General features: G+C 46.3%; 5 protein-coding genes across 5 annotated transcripts; all 5 read right to left on the bottom strand.

The window, feature by feature from the left end:
- Nucleotides 1-3,767: 3,767 nt before the first annotated feature.
- On the bottom strand, nt 3,768-5,357 carry LOC127754604 (E3 ubiquitin-protein ligase RDUF2-like). The gene is made up of 2 exons (XM_052280176.1): nt 5,270-5,357; nt 3,768-4,072 (listed from the first exon to the last, which is right to left on the bottom strand). The coding sequence occupies exons 1-2, from the start codon at nt 5,355-5,357 to the stop codon at nt 3,768-3,770; spliced, it is 393 nt and encodes a 130-aa protein (XP_052136136.1).
- Nucleotides 5,358-7,252: 1,895 nt separating this feature from the next.
- LOC127755514 (E3 ubiquitin-protein ligase SIRP1-like) lies at nt 7,253-7,948 on the bottom strand. The gene has a single exon (XM_052281194.1). The coding sequence runs from the start codon at nt 7,946-7,948 to the stop codon at nt 7,253-7,255; it is 696 nt and encodes a 231-aa protein (XP_052137154.1).
- A 1,550-nt stretch (nt 7,949-9,498) lies between these two features.
- LOC127755512 (RING-H2 finger protein ATL34-like) lies at nt 9,499-11,505 on the bottom strand. The gene is made up of 3 exons (XM_052281185.1): nt 11,017-11,505; nt 10,728-10,957; nt 9,499-9,864 (listed from the first exon to the last, which is right to left on the bottom strand). The coding sequence occupies exons 1-3, from the start codon at nt 11,228-11,230 to the stop codon at nt 9,499-9,501; spliced, it is 810 nt and encodes a 269-aa protein (XP_052137145.1). The 5' UTR covers nt 11,231-11,505.
- A 125-nt stretch (nt 11,506-11,630) lies between these two features.
- LOC127755489 (2-isopropylmalate synthase A-like) lies at nt 11,631-17,528 on the bottom strand. The gene is made up of 12 exons (XM_052281162.1): nt 16,593-17,528; nt 14,995-15,208; nt 14,840-14,920; nt 14,612-14,701; nt 14,424-14,510; nt 13,837-13,937; nt 13,241-13,274; nt 13,075-13,149; nt 12,879-12,962; nt 12,667-12,801; nt 12,163-12,305; nt 11,631-12,029 (listed from the first exon to the last, which is right to left on the bottom strand). The coding sequence occupies exons 1-12, from the start codon at nt 17,306-17,308 to the stop codon at nt 11,888-11,890; spliced, it is 1,902 nt and encodes a 633-aa protein (XP_052137122.1). The 5' UTR covers nt 17,309-17,528; the 3' UTR covers nt 11,631-11,887.
- Nucleotides 17,529-18,091: 563 nt separating this feature from the next.
- Nucleotides 18,092-20,237, bottom strand: LOC127755500 (protein STRICTOSIDINE SYNTHASE-LIKE 10-like). Its single transcript, XM_052281172.1, has 3 exons — nt 19,881-20,237; nt 19,174-19,440; nt 18,092-19,015 (listed from the first exon to the last, which is right to left on the bottom strand). The coding sequence occupies exons 1-3, from the start codon at nt 20,150-20,152 to the stop codon at nt 18,439-18,441; spliced, it is 1,116 nt and encodes a 371-aa protein (XP_052137132.1). The 5' UTR covers nt 20,153-20,237; the 3' UTR covers nt 18,092-18,438.
- Between the last annotated feature and the right edge of the window lie 514 nt (nt 20,238-20,751).

Raw genomic sequence — 20,751 nt, 5'->3', positions numbered from 1 at the left:
AGACTGGAAAGATTCTGTGACAACTTCAGTTCTACAGTCTACAGTACATATAGCACAGCACACAGTGATGCTCAGAAACGGGACCTGCATGCAAGAAAGTTTGACTGCTTGACCATCCGGTATTACCAAGAAAGCAGTGAATGCATGATCTCAGACTTCACATTCATAGGATGCAACTATTGACTGTCTAAAAGAACTAAGAGTATGAGTGTGCAATCGAAACAGAATACAGTGCATAGTTCAGATGCAGTAAGCCAACACACATCTGCCTCCATCTTGCACACTAGCTAGCTTGAACTCTGAAGAATCACCACCACTCGTTCAACCATCTCAGTAACATACAGCAACTGCAGAGCCGACGCTGCTCCAGTGCTCTGTGCTTCTTCCCCTTTCTCTCTCGACGGATCACATAATGGACCTGTCCCTAGCTGCTGTTTGCGACCGATTGCGCACGCTCGCTTGCCTCCATCCCTGCCGACGCGAGTTCGTACTGCGTACCTGACAGTACAGTGCAGCAGTAACGTCATCGATCGAGAGATTGGTAGACAGATAACTGATCTTGAAACGCTAGTTGATGAGATCGAGTGCATATGGGCCTATCTACCTTTCTCTGTAGGCGATGGATCTGCTACTACTGCTCTGTTAGGCTGTCGCGATCGTGAAAGGGTTGCAAAAGTTTGGGCACGGTCCTGTCGGAGCAATCATGCAATCAGCCATGTTGCTTGCTCGTACTCGCTCCGTCCAAAAAAAAAAAGACATGGTTTCTGTGTCTAACGTTTGACCGTCCGTCTTATTTAAAAAAATTATGAAAAAATAATTAAAAAGACAAGTCACGCATAAAATATTAATTATGTTTTATCATCTAACAACAATGAAAATATGAATTATAAAAAAAATTTATATAAGACGGACAGTCAAAGTTGGACACGAAAATTCAGGATTTGTCTTTTTTTTTTTTTGACGGAGGGAGTACGCATCTACACTTTCCGGGAGGCGAGGATGCTTCCTGAAGCCATCCGAGCATGCATGGCAATATGGTGTTCGTGCATAGGATCGATCACCCTTTGGAGTCCCGTGTAGCCAAACCGCTGTTTAGACATCTGACTATATCTCAGCTCATCTGATTCAGAACATGTAGTGCCTACAGTGACAGTGTTAATGGCTTATGGCACCAACAGTGTAATCGACCGTGGACGCCGTTCTGCTGACCGAAGAACAGAATATATAATCGTCTCACCTCATTGCCAAATTGCCCCAATTCTATCAGTAGGCCATGTTGAAGAAGCCGACCATACGTGACAGCATGCGAGTATCTCGATATATTCGTGCGTGCTACTTACCAAAAGGAGATTAGAACTGCAGCACCGTGAAAAGCAACGAGACATACGCATTGCTATACTAGTATGTGTGTAGTGTAGGCCACTGCCACTTGCACACAAAGAGAGTGGCAGTGTGCACTGTGCTTGGGTACGTACTGCTCATCGACACAGCATCGACGACAGACGAACTGATCACATTGCATGCGTGCATGTTCGTCGTTTGCAAGTTGCGACTGCTGCAAATTGCAAGAGCAATCGCCGACCACTTAATTTTTTTTGTTAAAAATTATTAGCATGCATGCATCTTTACCGACGTGACATAAGTATATTGTAGCATATTCGCAGCAATTAACTATTCCAGAATAGTTGCAAGCGGCGCACCATTTCAGCATAGAGAGTATGTGATTTATCACTCGCAGAAGACACAGTGAGCACCAAAGCTCCGTGTCAGAATTTCATATATGTCTACAAAGAAAAGATTAATCTATATTTATGACGCTGCATTTTTTCTAAAAAACAGTCAAAAACTTACAAAACCGTTTGTTTTACATCATTCGATGGTTTTGACCCTGATTTTTATCCTACGTGACGGTGAGTCAGCGTGGGACCCACATGTCTGGACGCCACGTCATCAGGCTCTCCCTTCCTCCTCCTCTCTCTCTCCCTATCTCACTCATCTTCCTCTAGGCAGGCCGGTCGGTGGTGGGGAGGAGGTCGCTGGGATGAGGAGGTCAGACGGCCAGGTGGCGACGCGGCGGTGACACGGGAGAACGGGAGGGAGGCAATGGCGGGAGCACATGGGAGATCGAGCACGACAGCGGGTGGAGTGGGGCGACGGCGAGGTGGAGAGGCATCGCGCGAAGCCGACGAGGCGGTGGCGCGTGAAGCCGGCGGCGCGGATCGGGGCGTGGCAGTGGCGGACAACGACGACGATGATAGCGACATGTTCGAGGAGAAGGACGAACGCAGCTCCTCCCTCGCCGCGGCCTCCTCCGACCTCCTCCTCGAGTCCGGGCTCTACCACCACCACCAACTCGCCGCCCACCCATCCATGGCGAACCTGAGGATAGCCATCACCTCACCGTCGCCCCCGCCGTCGTGTCGTCGCCGGTCCATTAACTCCTGAAGCGGCCGACGTCCCCTTCCTGCTCTCCCTCTTCGTGTTCCTCACCCGGATCTGCCAGTGACGCCCGCCCGTGCCCGCGCACACTGACCTACCGGGCCTTTTCCCCATGCGCCATCGTCGAGAAGATGGCGGCGGCCGGTCGAGCTGGTGGCGCCATCGCCGCCGCCTCCTCCCATCCTACTGCTGGTCGTCGTGGGCTCGTGGCGCACCGCCAAGATGCCCGTGGCGGTGGACGTCTCGCGGTGGCCAGGCGACCGCACCGGCCCCTGCCGCTCAGCGCTGTCCGTCGCGGACGCCGCTCACCCCATCACAGCCGCCGAAGGGGAGGGACGATGGCGAGAGGGGGACGACGTTCTTGGTGGAGCTCGTCGTCGTCGGAGATGAGATGAAGCTCGTCTGGTTTTCCCCGCCCTTGCCGGCCGCCTTCTCCCGCTGGCCCTCCTCCTTCTCCTGCCTCCCGGGCCGCTCCGTCCCCGAGCTCGCACACGCGGCGACGTCGCCACCTTCTCCCGTGTCGTCGTCGTCGCCGCCTCGGCCGCTGCCGCTGTGTCGCCGGCTGCCGACGCCCTCCTCCCCACCCGCGGGCCGGCCGGCCTGCCCAGTCCAGAGAGAAGGGTGTGTGTGTGTGTGAGAGAGAGAGGAGGAGGAAAGGAGAGAAAGGGAGAGGCCGCCCTGCTGACGTGGCATCCTGACATGTGGGGCCCACGTGGGTCCTACGATGAGTCAGCCGCTACGTCGGACAAAATTAGGGTCAAAACCGTCGAGGGACCTAGTTTGCACTAGTTTTATAAGTTAGGGGATGCGTTGTATCCGGTTTTGCGGTTGGGGGACGATTTTGTAACTAGATGTTAAGTTGAGGGACCTTCGTTGTACTTTTTCCTCCGAAGATTAATCAACCAGCTTCGACTCAAACAAAGCCAAGGCCCATAAGCCCATTTGGAAGTCCAAGTCGTTCGCCCGGCAATTGGACCGGTTTCCCGGACGGAATTGGGCCTTCTAAACGGGCTCCCGAACGATGCCAATGCTGGCCCACCTGAACATCTCCCAATAGGAATGGCGTTACTCCGATCAAAGCATGGCAAAGCGGCAACAGCGAACAGTTCAGTAAAATTAAGGGTCATCTCTATGAATGTAAAAAAAAAAAAGGGTCATCTCTATGGCATATGTTATAGTGTCTACAAAGAATTAATCAATCTGCGTTTGCCTGTTACAATTTTCCGTGCGACCGAGTCAACAAACTGATCGAGCCAGGTTACAAAAGAAATCATATACATGTGCATGCTTGATGATGCACGGTGACAATTGCCAAATTAGAATGCTGATCATGTCCCCGAACCAGAACCAGGCGTGAGCAATGGCCACAGTCCCGCCTCCGCCTCCGCCTGGGTGGGCAGCGCGAAGCGGCAGAGCGGGCAGAGGCGGCTGACCTGCAGCCACTCGAAGATGCAGCTCTCATGGAAGGCATGGCAGCACGGCATCTTCCTCATCAGCTTGTCGCTCTCCTCCTCGAAGGCCTCCAGGCACACGGAGCAGTCCTTCTCCTTCGCCTCGCCGGGCGACGTCTCCTCCAAGGCGGCGATGGCCTCGCTGCACGCCGGGACGGAGCCGAAGCGACCGTTGCTGTATCCTTCCGGTACGGCAGCGGCAGCGTTAGGCCTCTGGAAGGTGGGGCGCCAAAATAAAGAGCGCGGCCGCGGCCGCTGCCGTGGGAGCCTGCAGCCTCCTGTACATGTCGTGGGGCAGCAGCAATCGTCCTGTGGTCGCCATGCTCCGGCGACTAGGACAAGAATGCGCGCGACGCTCGGCACCAATGAGCAGCTAGCCGATCGAGAATTTGAAGATTGATGTGCAGGGACGCGTATATCGGTATGTACCGCGTGTGCGTGCAGATTTATAGCTAGGGATCGCATACCACGCACGCGACTACGCCGCTGTGTTCGAGCTAGTTCGAATCGGAATTGAAATCAGTAATCAAGGATGGTAATGCTGGTTCCGAGTTGGAGTCCGCCTGCTGCCTTCGCTGCCAGTGAGTCACTGTTCATCAGCTGTCGGAGCCTTTGCGGATGCTGTTGACGTGCCTGTTGGCTGTGCTTGTGTCTTCACTTAAAAAGGGTGCCCAGGTGAAAGTGCATATCCTGTACAGGAAGTGGGGAACATGTGAGATTTGTACGAGTAATAAATTGCACTTCATTTCAAGTTCATTTTTACATTATAAAGCTGATATATTGCTAATATACCCTTTTATAGGGAAAAGTCCATTTTACTCCCTCGAACTCTTATGCTTGTCTAAAATACACCCTCGAATTACAAAACCAGATATAATACACCCTAAACTTTCAATACCGAACACTTAACCCCCGAACTGTTTTTACCATGGTTTTTGACACGTCAGATGCCACGTCAACCCTCGCCACGTCAGCCCACGAGGTAATATGGGCCAAGCCCATATTCTCTATCTCTCCCTGCCCTGTTCGTGCTTCTCTTCCTTACAACCATTGGCGGCGGTGGTGTGGAGCTGCTGCGAGGACGGCGGGGCTGCCAGGGTTGCAGAGGTGGTCACCGGCAAGGAGAGTGGCGACGGTGGTGGAGCTTGCTGCCCCGCGCGCAAGAGGCGGACCTCACCTGAGCTACACACGAGGGGGGGGGGGGGAGTCCTCCCTATGGAGCGCCGCCAACGCTTGGTAGAGGACAAGCTCAAGCTCATATCCGCATCCGCCAGCCGCCACCGTCTCGTCAAGCTTCAATTCCTCATCCCCAAGCCCCGCTGCCGCCGTCGAACTCTACGTCCCCGAGCAGCTCTAGCTCCACCAGCGAGCTCGGTTACGACAGGAGAGGCGGACCTTGTCCTGGGTCTCGCCGGCGGTCAGCGCGGAAGGGAAGGCTGGGGATGTGCTTGAGCCTCGTCGCCACATTGAGTCCCCTGCTCTACCGCCACCGATCTCCTACTCCACAAGCTCAAGAATGCCACCGCCGCTGCTCTCGTGCTCTGGGAGGAAGAAGGATAGAGAGAAAAAGGGAAGAGGAGATGAGGGAAGAAGAAGAAGTGGCTCCGTGGCTATGGACTGAGATGTGGTCCAAATTTTTACTTGCTGAATGGACTTCCACATCAATGCCACGTTGGTGAAAACCAGTTGAAAAACCACTCGAGGGTGTAAAGTGAACGGTATTGAAAGTTGGAGGGTGTGAAATATCCAGTTTTAGAGTTTTTGGTGTATTTTAGACAAAACAAAGAGTTGGAGGGTAAAATGGACTTAACCCCTTTTATTAATACTACAAGTATATACTGGTAGTATATTGTACTGTAAATTTCTCAGGGCTTCCTAGGGGGCGCGTGCGCGCCAGCTTCTTAACTCGCACAGCCGCGCACGCCCCCTCACTAGTAGTCCACGAGCTGACGCCAGTAATTATGGTGATTAGTGTTAATTACCGTCATTAGCATTATTTTTAAAACAGTAACATAAATAATTCAGTTACCAATTTTTTTTGAAAAGTAATTGAAAGTTTTAAATTTGCAGTCAAAAGATTTTGAAATTTGAGTTGAAAGTTTTAAATTTTGATTCCAACGTTTTGAAATTTGACATAGAAGTTTTCAAGTTGAGTTGAAAGTTTTCGAAATTGAAGTTGAAAGTTTTCAAATTTGAGTCGAAAGTTTCAAAAATTGAGTTGAAAGTTTTTCAAATTTGACTTGAAAGTTTGTAACTTGATTTGAAAGTTTCGAATTTTTAGTTGAAAGTTTTTGAATTTGGAGATGAAAAATTCTTAAGATTGTGAGTTGAAAACTTTCAAATTTGAATAGAAAGTTTTAAAATACCGAGTGGAAAGTTTTCATAATTTGAGTTGGAAGTTTTCAAAATTTTCAATTTTAAAATTAAATCTTATGTCAAAAAGTTTAGTTAAATGTTCTAATCACTGCATGCATGTATATACGTCAGTTGTCCAATTACAACCAGGAGATACTAATTGAGTGTGTTAATAGGGAGCATATATACATACATGACTGAATCGCGTTGATAAGTCACGAGGGGGCTCCTAGCTAGCGCGTGCGAGCGAGCACTCCCCCATCTTAAGCCTTAACTACCTCTATTAGTAATATACTTAACACTAATGATAGTAATTAGGAAAGATTCTGGAGATTTTTTTGGAAGATTTTTTTACTAATAGATTGAAAAAAAATTTAGTTAGATTTGAAAACTTTCGATTTAAGTTTTAAATTTTAAAGTCAAATTTTGAAAACTTTCAACTCGAGAATCAAGATTCGAAAATTTTCAAGTCCAGATTTGAAAATTTTGAAAACTTTCAATTTGAGATTTGAAAATTTTCAACTCGAGATTTGAAAACTTTTAATTTGAGAGTCGAAAACTTTCAAGTCCATATTTGAAAATTTTGAAAACTTTCAAATCGAGATTTGAAAACTTTTAACTCAAGATTTGAAAACTTTCAAGTTCAGATTTGAAAATTTTCTACTCAAAATTTAAAAACTTTCAAACTCAAAACATGCTAAAAGATTAAAAAAATCAGAAAAAAGTGGGAAAAACCGAAAAAAAATCGGTAAAAAAACGTAAAAAAGGCGTGGGAGGAGGCGCGCGAATTAGCGATTCCAAAGTCACGAGGCCCAGCAGGACCATGTCAGACGCCGAAACTCTCGTGACTTGCTGATCTCACGCGTGCGCGCGCATTAGCAATCTCAAAAATTCTCTTAATTAATCGTGATATTCTCTTTTCACATGGCATAATTGTGTAATGAACAATGCCAGCAATTCAGATCCATATTTACATCAAAAACTGAAATTGCATCTCTCAATGCTGATCAACTCGTATACTCATCAGCCGCATCAGCGAACAGTCGATGCAGACATAGGATGGTCTCTTCATCATCGTCGTCGTCGTCGTTCTCTGCCTGGACCACCTCTTCATCCTCCTCCGTCTCAGCAGGCAACGGGAAGCGGCAGAGCGGGCAATGGCGGTTAATCAGGAGCCAGCTGAATATGCACTGCTCATGGAAGCAGTGCGAATCAGCGCACGGCATCTTCCTAAGCTTGTCGCCCTCCTCGAAGCCCTGAAGGCACACCGGGCAGTCCTTCGCCTCGCCTTTCTCGTCGCCGACGGTAATCTCCGGCAGGTTTACGATCGCCATGCTCGACGCCGGCGTAGCTCCACCGCCATTGCCGTCGTCATCCGCTTGTAGGATACCGTCCAGTAGGTCCACGATGCTGAAGCCGCTGGTGGCTTGGTCGTCGAGTCCGCCGCTACGGTCGGAGTTGCCGGAGAAGCGCGCGACGCCGTCCCCGTCGAAAGTGACGGCCTGCCATGACGCCGCCGTCCGCCTGGTTGGCCCCGGCGTGGAGCTTGACGACGTCCTGGAAGCACGAATCCAACTCCAAATGTTGAATCCTTGCTCTGCCCAGTACTGGTCGATGAACTGTTGAAATTGTTCGTCCGACATGTGCGATGTGTCGGGGACATCGTCGGAGGCCTCGCTTGACCATGGTTCTTCACCCGCCATATTCCGGCAGAACGAACAGATTGATATACAGTGATACCACCTAGACTGCAAGATTTATTGTTGGAATATCTTTTTTCAAAATAAACAAAGAGAGAGAGAGAGAGAGATTTATTGAAGAGCTTTGCAGGGAGATATGCAGATCGTGTTCGGAGACGGAATCAAGTTCGAACTCGGTCGTGGGGCACGCGGAATAAGTACACCGAAGGTCCCTCAACTTATCATCGAGTTACAAAATCGTCCTCCAACCGCAAAACCGGATTCAACGCATCCCCTAACTTACAAAACCAGTGCAAACCAGGTCCCTTAGCGGTTTTGACCCCGATTTTGTCTGACGTGGCGGCTGAGTCATCGTGGGACCCACATGGGCCCCACATGTCAGGATGCCACATCAGCAGACCGGCCTCTCCCCTTCCTCTCCTTTCCTCCTCTCTCTCTCTCTCTCACTCCTCTCTGGACTCTGTGCAGGGTCGGCCGGCGGGGGGGAGGAGGTCGCCGGCGCAAGGAGGTCTGATGGCTGGCCGGCGACGCGGCGATGGAGGCACGGGAGAAAGGGAGGGCGGCGATAGGGCGAGGCGGTGTCCGCGGATGCGGCAGCGGAGAGGCGGCGGCGGCTACGACACGGGGCGAGGAAGTCCGACGGTCAGCCGGCGACGCGGCGGCGGAGACACAGGTGAAAGGGGAGGGCGGCGGTAGGGCGAGGCGGCTTCGGCTGCGACGCGGGGCGAGGAGGTCCGACGGCCGGCCGGCGACACGGTGTCGGCGGGCGAGCGGTGGCGCCATGGCCGCAGCTAGGCGCCCTCCCCTTTCACCTGTGTCTCCGGTGCCGCGTCGCCGGTCGACCGTCGGACTTCCTCGCCCCGTGTCGTAGCCGCCGCCGCCGCATCCACGGACACCGCCTCGCCCTGCTGCCGCCCTCCCTTTCTCCCGTGCCTCCATTGCCGCGTCGCCGGCCGGCCGTCGGACGAGTCCAGAGAGGAGTGAGAGAGAGAGAGAGAGAAAGGAGGAGGAGGAAAGGAGAGGAAGGGGAGATGCCGGTCTGCTGATGTGGCATCCTAACATGTGGGGCCCACGTGGGTCCCACGATGACTCAGCCGCCACGTCAGACAAAACCGGGGTCAAAACCGCTAAGGGACCTGGTTTGCACTGGTTTTGTAAATTGGGGGATGCGTTGTATCCGGTTTTGCGGTTGGAGGACGATTTTGTAACTCGATGATAAGTTGAGGGACCTTCGGTGTACTTTTTCCTGGTGCACGCACGCATGGGTGGGGGACGCAGGCCCAAGCACAGTCGGCCTGTTCGTGACAGGCCGGCACGGCCCATCTCACCGAGGAAGCACATGAGGTGCACTTTATAGTCTCCGTGTTCCTTTATTGCCACTGTACTGCCTAAATTTACTCAAAATAAAAATAACCTTGCATAGTTGCATGGACAAAAAAAGATGTGCATCAAACTAATTTCTAATTCGTTGTAAACTCCTAATACCAATTATGTTTTTGACATTACAATGTGCAGCCAAACTCCAATAACCATAAATCCATATATGCTCTATCTCACGCTTCTTCTGTGTTTTTCTGTTCAGAATCCCTCTCAGCAGGCAGAGCAAAACGGCAGTGTGGACAGAGGCGGCTCACCCTAAGCCATTCAGAGATGCAATTCGCGTGGAAGTCATGAGAGCAAGGCATCTTCTTGACTCTGTCACCCTCCTTAAATCCCTCTAGGCAAACTGCACATGCTTCCTCCTCCCTCGTCTCGGTCTCACTCACCGTCGTCTCTGGCACTGGCAGCGCAGCGATGGCGTCGCTGGAGGCCGGGACGGCGCAGAACCCGTCATCACTGTACGTGTCGTCATCTTCTTCGATATCACAATTGATGTGGATGTATGCTGATTCAACACCGTGTGGAACGTAGCTCGGCCCCTGTACGTGTGACAAATAAAGGTTGATGAGCAGCAACGTATGGGTCTCCGACAAGTTCAGGTCTCTGATCTGTTCATCGGCCATTGTTGCTTTGAGTTTTGAAGTGGATATGTGACTGGATTGGCCGCGAACGTAGATCGGAGACGTACGGTGGCTATGGGGCAAAACCAACAGAGTATTGAACTATTGCTGATTAAGCTGCTAGAATCGTTTCTTTTTGTAAGAGGCAGATCGGAATCCGAATCACTCTCGATTAACTGGGACATCACTATTGTTTCTTCGATCTGATTGGGATTCTGCCTCGAATTCGTTTCTTGTGTTCCGGTGCTGCGTGCCTGTGTCGACCCTGCCGCTATCTGCAGTGGCCACCTCTACATGCAACGTTTTCCCATTAACTCAAAACAATATAAGTTTCAACTCGAAATGTTGGCCTTCGATTCAGAAGGTCTCGGCGCTGAAATTCTTCCACTTGACAAGAAATTTTTAACTCCAATCTGAAGAATGGCTTAAACTACAACGAAGTTGGTCTCACGAGCGATTAATATTATAATTTTGTTTAAAAAATTCCGATAATTTAACTTAAGAAGTTGCCTTCATGAAAGATGCACGGTGAATACTCTCTATATAATCAAAAGATATCATAACCCCAGTGTATGAGCAACTACACTTTCTTCTAGTTTCATCGTTAAACATAACAAAGCGGGAAAAAAAGTGCTTCCTTGCTGAATACCGAACATTAAACTAATCTACTCAGGGAACAAGAAACGGATGCATATCATTGCTTCGTCTTCTTCTTCATCATTGTTATGTTCCTCCTCAGCCGCAGGCATGGCGAAGCGACAGTAGGGACAAAGACGGCTGACCTGAAGCCATTTGAAAACGCAGCTCTCATGGAAGTAGTGCTCGCATGGCATCTTCCTGAGCTTGTCACCCTCCTCGAACCCCTCTAGACACACCCCGCACTCCTTCTCCCTCGCCTCGCCGCCGCCGCCGCAGCCGCAGCCGACGGCCATCTCCGGCAGGCTAACGATGGCCTCGCTCAACGCCGGCACCGCGCCGAAGCCACCGTTGCTGTAAGCTTCGTCATCATCGGCTGCAAAATAATCAGCAACGCCGTCGTCGTCGTTGAACTCCGGTGACAAACCAATAAACCATCGTGTGGAGTATACGCGAACAAGACATTAGGCTCGGTGTTTTCGACCACCCTAGCGCCGCGGATGGGCGGCGGCTGATCAGCACGTTGCAGCCTTTGCAGCAGTTCGGCGTCGGCTGGCTGCCGGCTGTGGCCGTACGTTACGGCCATCAATGTCAAGCAAAACACAGCTCGCTGTTGCTCGGACATGACGATGGACTGATCACCGGCCATCCGTGAGCAATTCCGTGGCCAATCATAGCGGCGTCCTCCGTCTTTCTACTTGATCACCAAGCGCGTGGGCGTGGGCAGGATGAGACGATGAGTCCTCCATAGTAGACATGAAACGATTTATAGGAAGGGGTGGCGAAGTGGAGTAGGATTAATCCGATTCCGATTCAAGATGGATGTTATCTTGGTGGGTATCGCCGTTTGCACCTTCTGGTTGGGATTCCCCCTCGGATTCGTTCCTTCTGGCTTCTATTCTGGCCACTTGGCGCTGCGTCCCTGCTGCTGATCACTCTTTTAGTTCAACTCGAAATGCTGACCTTCAATTCAGAAGTTCTCGGTACTGTACAACCGTAGGTTGGTCTCACGATTAATTTCTTACAGTAATAGTTTTGCAATACTCATATGTCAAACAATTATTTATTATTGTCTTATTGTAAATACGGTTTTCAAATATGAATTATACACTGCATATCCCAAAACGTCCTGGATGTTCAACCTTAAGTCAGGCTCCACCAAGAAACCCAGAACATCCTCCAGATGCACTAAACGGAACCATGTTTTTTCTGGACGGAAAAACCATGTTTCAACAAGCACATACTCCTTGCTGGGAATGTGAAACATAGAACCATCGGATATGAAAACCCAAAAGGAAGTCAAGACTCATTCTGTGGTTTGAACTCTTTGGCTTTCAGATACTTCACTACTAGCCTTGATAGCCCCAACAAAACTGGACATCTTGTTCAGGGCACTCAGGTAAGCTCGCACACTGGAAACAACAATATCCAGTGCGGCACCACTCCCACTGAGATCAATAGGCAAAGAAATTATTAGTTCATGTGAAAAATTAAATTGATAATAACAATTATAGATGTTGGAAACAACATAGAAGGAAGGTGCCCAGTGAAAAAAAAAAAGGTAGTATAAAGGACTATAACCTGAATGCCCGGCTGAAGGAGTGACCAGTCAAAGCATGTTTAGAGTCGCTAACATCTCCAGTGACAACCACTCTAGTAGTTGCAATTGCATCAATGCCTTCTGTGACCGATGTCATGCTATATTCTCGAAGAACAGTTGGGATCTGTGAATTGCAAATTATTCTTAGATGTTTCAAAATTTCTCCAGTTTTACTAAAATGAATGCAGATAGTTTACAAATCAAGAAAGTAGATGTAGGTAATTTCTCTGTTAACATCAAAATAGTGCATTCATTTTGTTGAAAGCATGCTCATAAGTCGTAACACATCACACGCTAATCCTTATTAAGTATGGAATCTCCTATTCTTGTGATTCTTGTATATTTATCATGGAGGCAACATGCTGAAAGTTATGTTACCAGATGCAGGATGTTTCATTCTCATATATTGAAAAAACACATCCATATTCCATCCCATTAAACTGGTATATTAGTGCAAGAACCATCAAGAATATTGCAACTGTCACCTGTATTATATCATCAACAGCCTTGTAAGCTGCATCAACTGGACCTGTTCCAACTGCACATGCAATCTTCTCCTCTCCATCCGGACCTATCAGTTTGACAGTTGCTGTAGACAGACCAAGTGTTCCACAAGTTGCCTGCAAAAAGGCTTCATATCAATTTTAACATATCAACTTCTCCATTAGCCAAATAGTAAAATGTGGCAAAATTATACCTGTACATCAGCAAGGGACCAAAAAACCTTGGGCTGAAATATCTCATCAGACAACAGCGCCTCAATGTCTTCATCAGTTACACGCTACAATGATTTAAAACACATAAGCTAGAAGTTATCAAAATGCTTACTGTTTTACAGAAAAAAAATGGTTGAATATGTCAATCGAGCAACAGAGCACTCAGGAAACTGTCACCTTTTTCTTCTCTGCAACCTCTTTGTAGCGTTTAAAGAAATCCTCAAATTCCTTGTCAGTGATTTCATATCCAAGCTACGTGTTGGATGACAAGGTAGTGTTCAGCAACGATAACTGAAAAGAAGGCATTTAGTTCTAACTAGAAAAATAAAGACAAATACAATACCTCCACTAGTTTAGATCTCACAGCATGCCTTCCACTGAAAAAAAAAAAGACAAGAAAGCAAAATTACGAACTTGAGTTTGATAATCTCAAATCAGATTTAAGTAATAATTGCAAGCCTATCGTAAGTATTTGAGCAGGATTGCTGCATCAACCTCACCTAATATACAAGAGTAAAGATGAAAAAGAATATCTCTATTCTAGAGAAGTACAGAAAAACATATGATAAATAGATAAAAAAATGACCAGGCCAGGTAGAGGTTTCCTCAATGTCAAGTGAGCAAGGTTTAACCTAAAAAATTTAAAAAGAAAAGCAAATTCACTAACTTTAAGCAAAGGATGGCATCACACAATTTCTCAAGTAAAAATTGTACTGTGACATGATCTGCATACATATCTCTAGGAATTTAGACCTTACATGGAGTATCCATATGATATGGCCATTCGACATAAAGTGTTTGATAGTTGGAAAGTGTATTTTGCACCAAATTAGCAGAAAGTGCATAAAGTAGAAAAAATATCTCCTCGAGAAACACTCAGGGAGAATGTTGCAACTTGCAAGAAATCAAATTATGGGGGAACATATGTATGGATGATACCTGAGTTTCCCAAGAACAATACCAAACTCGTTTGCACGTGTTAGACCAATATCATCAGGAGAAATTATTTCATAAGTTCCTTTGTATTTAAGCATCCCATCCTGAAAACAGAATAACAAAAGTGAATATCAAGATCACTTTACTCTAGAACCAACACAGTTAATATGAGAATATGCAAGGCAAGGTTCATATAAAACCATGATTGATCTATCATATATCAGAAAATGAATTCCTCGGAACTGAGATTAAAAAAAGGTATCCATAAAAATAATTTGACTTCCCTCAGTATGTGATACTATAAAAATGTGAGCAAAACTTTTTCCTAGTGCAAATATGCAAACTGAGAACTAGAAACATTTCTGAAACTTCCAAATTTTAGATAGGAAATAAACAGTAATGCTAATCAATTCCTTAGTCCTAAAATGTAAATTGATGGCAAGAAACACTTTTAGAGTTATAAAATATAGATAAATGAAAAACAGAAACAAGAACCTAGATGTGACATTGTGGTACCACCTTCAGCACTACGGAGAACCCAGTCAAGAAATTTGATGGCAATATTAGGACAAGAATGCAAATTTAGTTACCTGATGAATTCCACTTTCATGTGCAAAGGCATTGGCACCGACAATAGCTTTATGTGGTTGTACATGAAGTCCACTGTGCTCTTGTACCTAGAATAGGCAGAGCATTTGCAGAAGTGCATGAAATTTTCAGTCACCTGAAAAAGACAAAAGATAAAAAAAAAAGAGCAAGAAAACAAACATAATTGTACCATTTTGCTTGACATAGTGATATGTTGGGTATTGATTCCAGTATACAGACCTCCTAAGAGCTCTCGGCGACATTTAATTGCCATCACAACCTGAAAAAGATTTTTTTTTAAAAAAAAAAGTTGCACATATAGGAAATCAATATTACTTGCATTCATTCTTCTACAAACCATTTAGATGAACATGTGCAAAATACCAACAAACAACATAAACATAGTATACGAGCTCACCTCTTCCAAAGAAGCATTTCCAGCCCTTTCACCAATACCGTTGATAGTCACCTCTAATTGCCGTGCTCCTGCATGAGTGCCCTAAAGGTTAAGTCACATTAGTGACATGATTAAACCAATGATAATGGATCAAAGAGACATGGAAAAGGTAGTACCGCTAATGTATTGGCGGTTGCTAGACCAAGGTCATTCTGGCAATGAGTAGAAATAATAGCATTTTCAATTCCTGGAGTGTTTGCTTTTATATCAGCAATTAGCTTCCCAAATTCATAAGGAAGAGTGTATCCAACAGTGTCTGGGATATTGAGTGTTGTTGCTCCAGCTTTTATGACTTCCTCTAGAATATGATATAGAAACTCTCTGTTTGACCTGCAAGACAGAGTGAATCATATCATGCCACAGTCTTTTGCGCATAAAAAAGGAGGCTAATTGATTGTGACTAATAAACCACAGACAATAGCTTGGCATGAGCTAATGTTTAGTCATTCATTTTGCACCAACATGTTTGAAAGCAAAGAATGTACAGTAAATGATATGCAACAATAAGCTTCGTGTGTAGATTTAAAGATGAACACAACCACAAAATTTCAGTAGCTGGCAGACATCTACCAGCAGTACAAGGATGAAGGTATCCAAGATACAATATACATAATACTTTCCTTTACAGACCAAAGTATATTCAGTACTTGATAGTAAGCAACTAGGCATACACTGCACGCCTCAAAATCAACCCCACTTCACTAAAGTTGGATGGACCTCTTACATGCACAGTACTTAGGCATATATATTACTAGGTATGGTGTCAATTCCAACCCACATCATAATGACTGAAATTGTTGGACATTTCAACGCTGACTATTTTAAAAGTAGCCTAATGATCGAACGAATTTGCAATTAAAAGTTGGATAGACCTCTTTCATTCACAGTACTTTCCAATATCTAGATTATTAGCTAATAAGTCAGATGCCAGTTCCGAACCACATTGTAATTACTACTCCAGGTATGAAACTTTTGGTCATTTCAAGGGTTACAGTTTAAGGCCCCCTTTGAAACGCAGGATAGAAAAAACACAGGAATAGGAAAAACGCAGGAATTGAAGTGGTGTGTTTTCCTAATCCTACAGGAATGGAAAACACAGGAAATATGAAAAGGGTCCCTTTGATAGCATCATAGGAAACAAACAAAGCAAAGGATAGTTTCCAAGAGATTGAACCTCTTGCTTATTTTCCTATGAAATTGAGCTATAGGAATGCAATCCTAAGGAAAATTTCCTATACTTTCCTATGAATCAAAGGGTTTCGTAGGAAAAATTCCTTGGGAAATTAAATCTTCCAAAATTCCTATGACAATCCTCCAATTCAAAGGGGCCAAAAATAGTGGCCTAAAAATCAAACAAATTTGCAGTTAGAAGTGATACATGCCAGCATCACTGAGTCAATGATGAATGTGTTCAAAGTAGGGTATACATGATGCATAGTACTTAATCTCCAGACCAAAGTAAAGTAAGTGCTTCATATACTAAGTATATATCACTTTGCCTCAAAATCAACCTAGCTTCCCAAAAGTAGGATGGACCTCTTTCATTCACAATACTTTCAGACATCTAGATTATTACTCCAACCAATAGGTCAGATGCCAGTTCCAACCAACATTGTAATTCCTACTCCAGGTATGAAACTTTTGGTCATTTTAAGGCTTACAATTTCAAAAATTGGACCTAAAGGTTGAACAAATTTACAATTAGAAGTGATACCTGCCAGCGTCTTCAGGGCTGAACTCGACATCAGGGCAGCCTAGGCTGCGGGCGTAGGCCACCATTTCCTTGGCAATGGCCACCACCTGCTCGGGCGTCTTCCTCAGCTTGTGCTGCATATGGATCTCGCTGGTTGCAATGAAGGTGTGGATGCGCGGCCGCCGCGCGTGCCGCACGGCCTCCCAGGCAGCATCAATGTCTCGCTTATTGCATCTCGAGAGGCCGCAGATGACCGGCACGTGGCCGTCCTCCCCGACGGGCGTGTTCCCGACCTCGATGGCGATGGAGCGCACGGCGTCGAGGTCGTCGGGGGAGGATGCCGGGAACCCGGCCTCGATGATGTCGACGCCGAGGCGGGCGAGCTGGCGCGCGACGACGAGCTTCTCGGCGCTGGTCATGGTGGCCCCTGGGGACTGCTCCCCGTCGCGGAGGGTGGTGTCGAAGATGCGGACGTAGTTCGGGTCGTCGATGCGGTTGGGGACGTACTCCGGGCGCCGCGGCTGCGCCATGGACGCCCGGACGGGGCGAGCGAAGGCGCGGTGGTAGCAGCGGCGGGAGGCGCTAGGGTTTGCGGCGGCGGCGAGGCCATGGGAGAAGCGTGGGGCGGCGGCGGCGCGGAAGGGGGAGAGGGTTTGGGCGCGTGGGCGTGGAGTGGAGGTGGGGTTTGCGGAGGAGAAGGAGGAGGGTTTTGGGGAGGAGAGGAGGGAGGAGGCCATGGTGGTCGCCGGGGTTTGTGGCGTCGACGACTCGGGGGTTTAGGGGAATCGAACCAAATGGTGGGAGAGGGAGATGCACTTGCTCTGCTTCTCTGCTTCTCGGTGATGTGTGTGTGAGTCAGGGGTGGAGCTCTTATCTGGACATGACAACGGGGGTTTCGTGGGATGCACGAATGCTGTGATGGCGGCGTGGTTTTTGCTGCGAAGAAGACAAGTCGGACTTGCACACAAGGCTCGGGGGAGAAATGGAGCATGCGAGAGTGATGATGCTGGTGACTTGGGGAGTGACCACATGACATGAGCAATTGGCAAGCTTGTGTAAACAACCAAACCAACCAACTTCTTTTGAAGCTCTGAAGTCTGAAGATGGATGACAGGAGTAGCCTAGCTTGCCAAGGTAAGGTTGTTTGTCACATACGCATATCAAAGGCAGAATTTGGGAGAAAGGATGTTGTTCACAACACAATAGTGTGAGGCTTTTGCTGTGTTTCTTTTGGTTCACATTGTGATCTTATACAATACAAATAAACAAATCCACTTTTGATCGCTCAAATATGGCCTTTTAATCTAATTTTGGCTTTATCTTTTGTTCGACGGTTTTAAGAGTTGAGGGCCAAAAGTAAATTTTTTTTCTTAAAATCAGTCAGGCTCAAGTTCTTCACAAAATAATTACACGCAATGAAAATTGTGCTTATACTAAGTTTAAGTAGCATAAAAAATTCAAAAGGAAATCAACACAATCTACGTCATAATTCATATTTTGATTAGTTAAAGAAAAAAAGAGCAATCAAAACTTTACGATACAAACCAGACTCAATATCTTATTGAATAGGTGAAAAAAAAAACTCATAAACAACCTAACATTACTGCACAATACATAGCTTTCTAATTAGAAATATAGAGTTGTTCAGGTGGTTTTTTATTCATACCATTGTAATCTTAAGTCTTGTTGCTGGTAATGATGATAGACATTAGCTTTTTCAATAAAAAATTGGCAACCATTATTTTGAACACTCACTAAATGCTAGATCTATTATTTTGTTACATATGCTTCATATCATAACACCACGCTTGTATACTATTATCTTCACTACCTTTATAACTTATGCATTCTCTCTCTATGTATTAAACTATATACGATAAAGCCCAAGAAAAGGTGACAAAACAGATCCTATCCAGAGGTTCCCATCCTTTTCTTCAACTTCGCTAATAGACTTGAACAACTTCCTGACATCACCATGAACACTCATTGCTTCTATGGTCTTCCCATCCTCACTCAACCTCAAAGCTATCACTTGACGACCAAATCCTGTCAAGAACGATGTGATGCGTTGAATGCGTTGAGCTGGTAGCTTCAAGATTAGTTTCCTTAGCCAAGGGTAAGAAATTGACCACTCAGCGATCTTCCCTCTCTTGGCATGAAGACCAACCCAAAACCCTCCTCTAGGACTCATCTTAATGTTGTCTGGAAACCCAGGTAGTTGCGCAACTTCTTCAATAGTTGATGCTTTTGGTGTTTTAATCCAATATCTTAGGATCTTACCCGTTGTGGTTTCCGCAAGTAGCAAATAAGAACCATCGATGCTCATAGCCAAACCATTAGGAAAACGTAGGCCATCAACTAAGACTTCAACCTTGTTTTCCTTTGGATCGTATTTCAACAATCTTCCAGTGTTGTCACCCGTTATAACTATGTTTAGAAACTCCCTACAAATAATTTGAATGAAAAATTATATATATATATATATATATATATATATATATATATATATATATATATATATATATTACATGAATTGTTCATTAAAAAAATAACAAACTGATGAGTGATAATAATAAATTTATTTATTTTATTGGTCCAGTACCTTCTCTGAAACCTTGTACTGGTCTCGGTGAAGTAGATTACTCCAGTTTCATGGTCAATCTCAACGCCGTTGGAGAAGCTGAATGGGCTTCCTGTCCTCTTAGGAACAAGCGGCCTAGACACGTTCTCACCCGGACTGACCACTCTCAGCCCAAGGTACGCATCTGCGACGTACAGCTCACCAGTCTTGCTATTGAACTTGAGGCCCAGTGGACGCCCACACTCCTGCTCCCGTTTCGTGTCCTTGGATCCTCTGCAGCTATCCAACCTGCAGCAGTTCAGGTCAACGACCAATCAATCGATAAATGCAGTTCCAACAATTCAGGACGGAATCTGCCATACTATAAATATTATTTGGACCATAGCATAAATGATAGTCAAAAAGGAGTAGTGAAAATGAAATGAACTGAACAATAACATTGTTGATGATATGAACTCTGAAGTTGAATTATACCAAGAACTTTTCAGTTGTTTTCTATATGTACAGATGTAACTCACAGCCTCACAGGCCATATTAAGCTCACAATTAATCATCAATTAATTGGGGATTTGGACAGTGCAACTGTATTTGTCCGGTCCCTGGACCTGGATCGTAAACTAACCAACCAACTACTACTAACCAAATCATGAGAACAACAGAGAACTATACTAGGCAGCTAGCAACACGGGTGAATACTGAATAGTTTCCAAAAGTGGAAAAAGACTTACAGCTCCGGCACGGAGCAGGAGTGCTCGACCCACCGGCGCTCCGGCGGCGGCAGCCACTTGAGGATCCTCCCGTCAGACACGCTCGTGTAGGGCCCATCGCCGGCGTCGCCGAACACTATGCTCTCCGGCCCCGCGGCGCCGTCGAGCAGAGGGATCAGCTCGACGTCGCCGTCCCTTATCTCCAGCTGCCTCACGTCGCTCCGCGAGTCCAGCGACAAGATCGCCGCCGCCGCGAAGACGGCGAGCGCCAAGAGCTTGGCCGTGGTGTTCATCGTAGCTAAGTAAGCTAGGCTTTTGGTGAGCTACCCACAAATGGGAGTGTTCCCCCACTAGGCAGAGTATGGGTTGGTTTTATGCTACCTGCAGACCGATCCTAACTTCCTAGGTGTTGATTTATTGATCATGGTAGGATAGTAAATGCATTGCCATCTCCATATCTACAACCATTAAAATTTTAATGGTGAAAGAGAAAGAAAGATCCAAGACCAGTGTACGGTCCAATAGTTGCCACTGTGTCCATGCTGACAGGCGTGTTCCTGTCTCACGGTTGCAACTCGCAACTACTACCTGAAATACGAGTATGTTTCACATTTTTTTAGAGTTTCTTATTACTCATTCTCTGCAATTTTACATGAAGAGCAGCAGGCTAATCTTAGGTACAACATCAACTATTCCTGAAAGATGCTTCTCTATTCAGCGTTAAATAGTGATGACTACTACTACTTTGTAATGTACGTCGATTGAATAAGACGTTCTTTTAAGAGAACAAATAGTGTATGAAAAGTGGACATCTATCTCTGAACTTTGAAAAAAGAAGATCGACATTTTAAAGTGTATTTTAAGTTCGGTGCCCCATAACCATCCCATGATC

This window comes from Oryza glaberrima, chromosome 11, assembly GCF_000147395.1.
Source record: "Oryza glaberrima chromosome 11, OglaRS2, whole genome shotgun sequence".
NCBI classification, from domain to species: Eukaryota; Viridiplantae; Streptophyta; class Magnoliopsida; order Poales; family Poaceae; genus Oryza; species Oryza glaberrima.
The sequence above is the reverse complement of the archived record's forward strand: the minus strand, read 5'-3'. Positions and strand labels throughout refer to the sequence as shown.

Excerpts from the sequence above, each read along its gene's own strand:
- LOC127754604 (XM_052280176.1), bottom strand. The coding sequence starts at position 5,357 with ATGTGGCGACGAGGCTCAAGCACATCCCCAGCCTTCCCTTCCGCGCTG. Across the intron at positions 4,073-5,269 it reads CAAGGTCCGCCTCTCCTGTC|GATACAGCAACGGTCGCTTC; the intron begins GTAACCGAGCTC and ends CCGTACCGGAAG.
- LOC127755514 (XM_052281194.1), bottom strand. The coding sequence starts at position 7,948 with ATGGCGGGTGAAGAACCATGGTCAAGCGAGGCCTCCGACGATGTCCCC.
- LOC127755489 (XM_052281162.1), bottom strand. The coding sequence starts at position 17,308 with ATGGCCTCCTCCCTCCTCTCCTCCCCAAAACCCTCCTCCTTCTCCTCC. Across the intron at positions 15,209-16,592 it reads AGCCCTGAAGACGCTGGCAG|GTCAAACAGAGAGTTTCTAT; the intron begins GTATCACTTCTA and ends TCTGTCTTGCAG. Across the intron at positions 13,275-13,836 it reads ATTGTTCTTGGGAAACTCAG|TGGAAGGCATGCTGTGAGAT; the intron begins GTATCATCCATA and ends TTTTTTTTTCAG.
- LOC127755500 (XM_052281172.1), bottom strand. The coding sequence starts at position 20,152 with ATGAACACCACGGCCAAGCTCTTGGCGCTCGCCGTCTTCGCGGCGGCG. Across the intron at positions 19,441-19,880 it reads TCCTGCTCCGTGCCGGAGCT|GTTGGATAGCTGCAGAGGAT; the intron begins GTAAGTCTTTTT and ends GAACTGCTGCAG. Across the intron at positions 19,016-19,173 it reads AGTACAAGGTTTCAGAGAAG|GGAGTTTCTAAACATAGTTA; the intron begins GTACTGGACCAA and ends AATTATTTGTAG.
- LOC127755512 (XM_052281185.1), bottom strand. The coding sequence starts at position 11,230 with ATGGCCGGTGATCAGTCCATCGTCATGTCCGAGCAACAGCGAGCTGTG. Across the intron at positions 10,958-11,016 it reads CGCGTATACTCCACACGATG|CCGATGATGACGAAGCTTAC; the intron begins GTTTATTGGTTT and ends ATTATTTTGCAG. Across the intron at positions 9,865-10,727 it reads GCGTTTTCAAATGGCTTCAG|GGGCCGAGCTACGTTCCACA; the intron begins GTCAGCCGTCTT and ends TCACACGTACAG.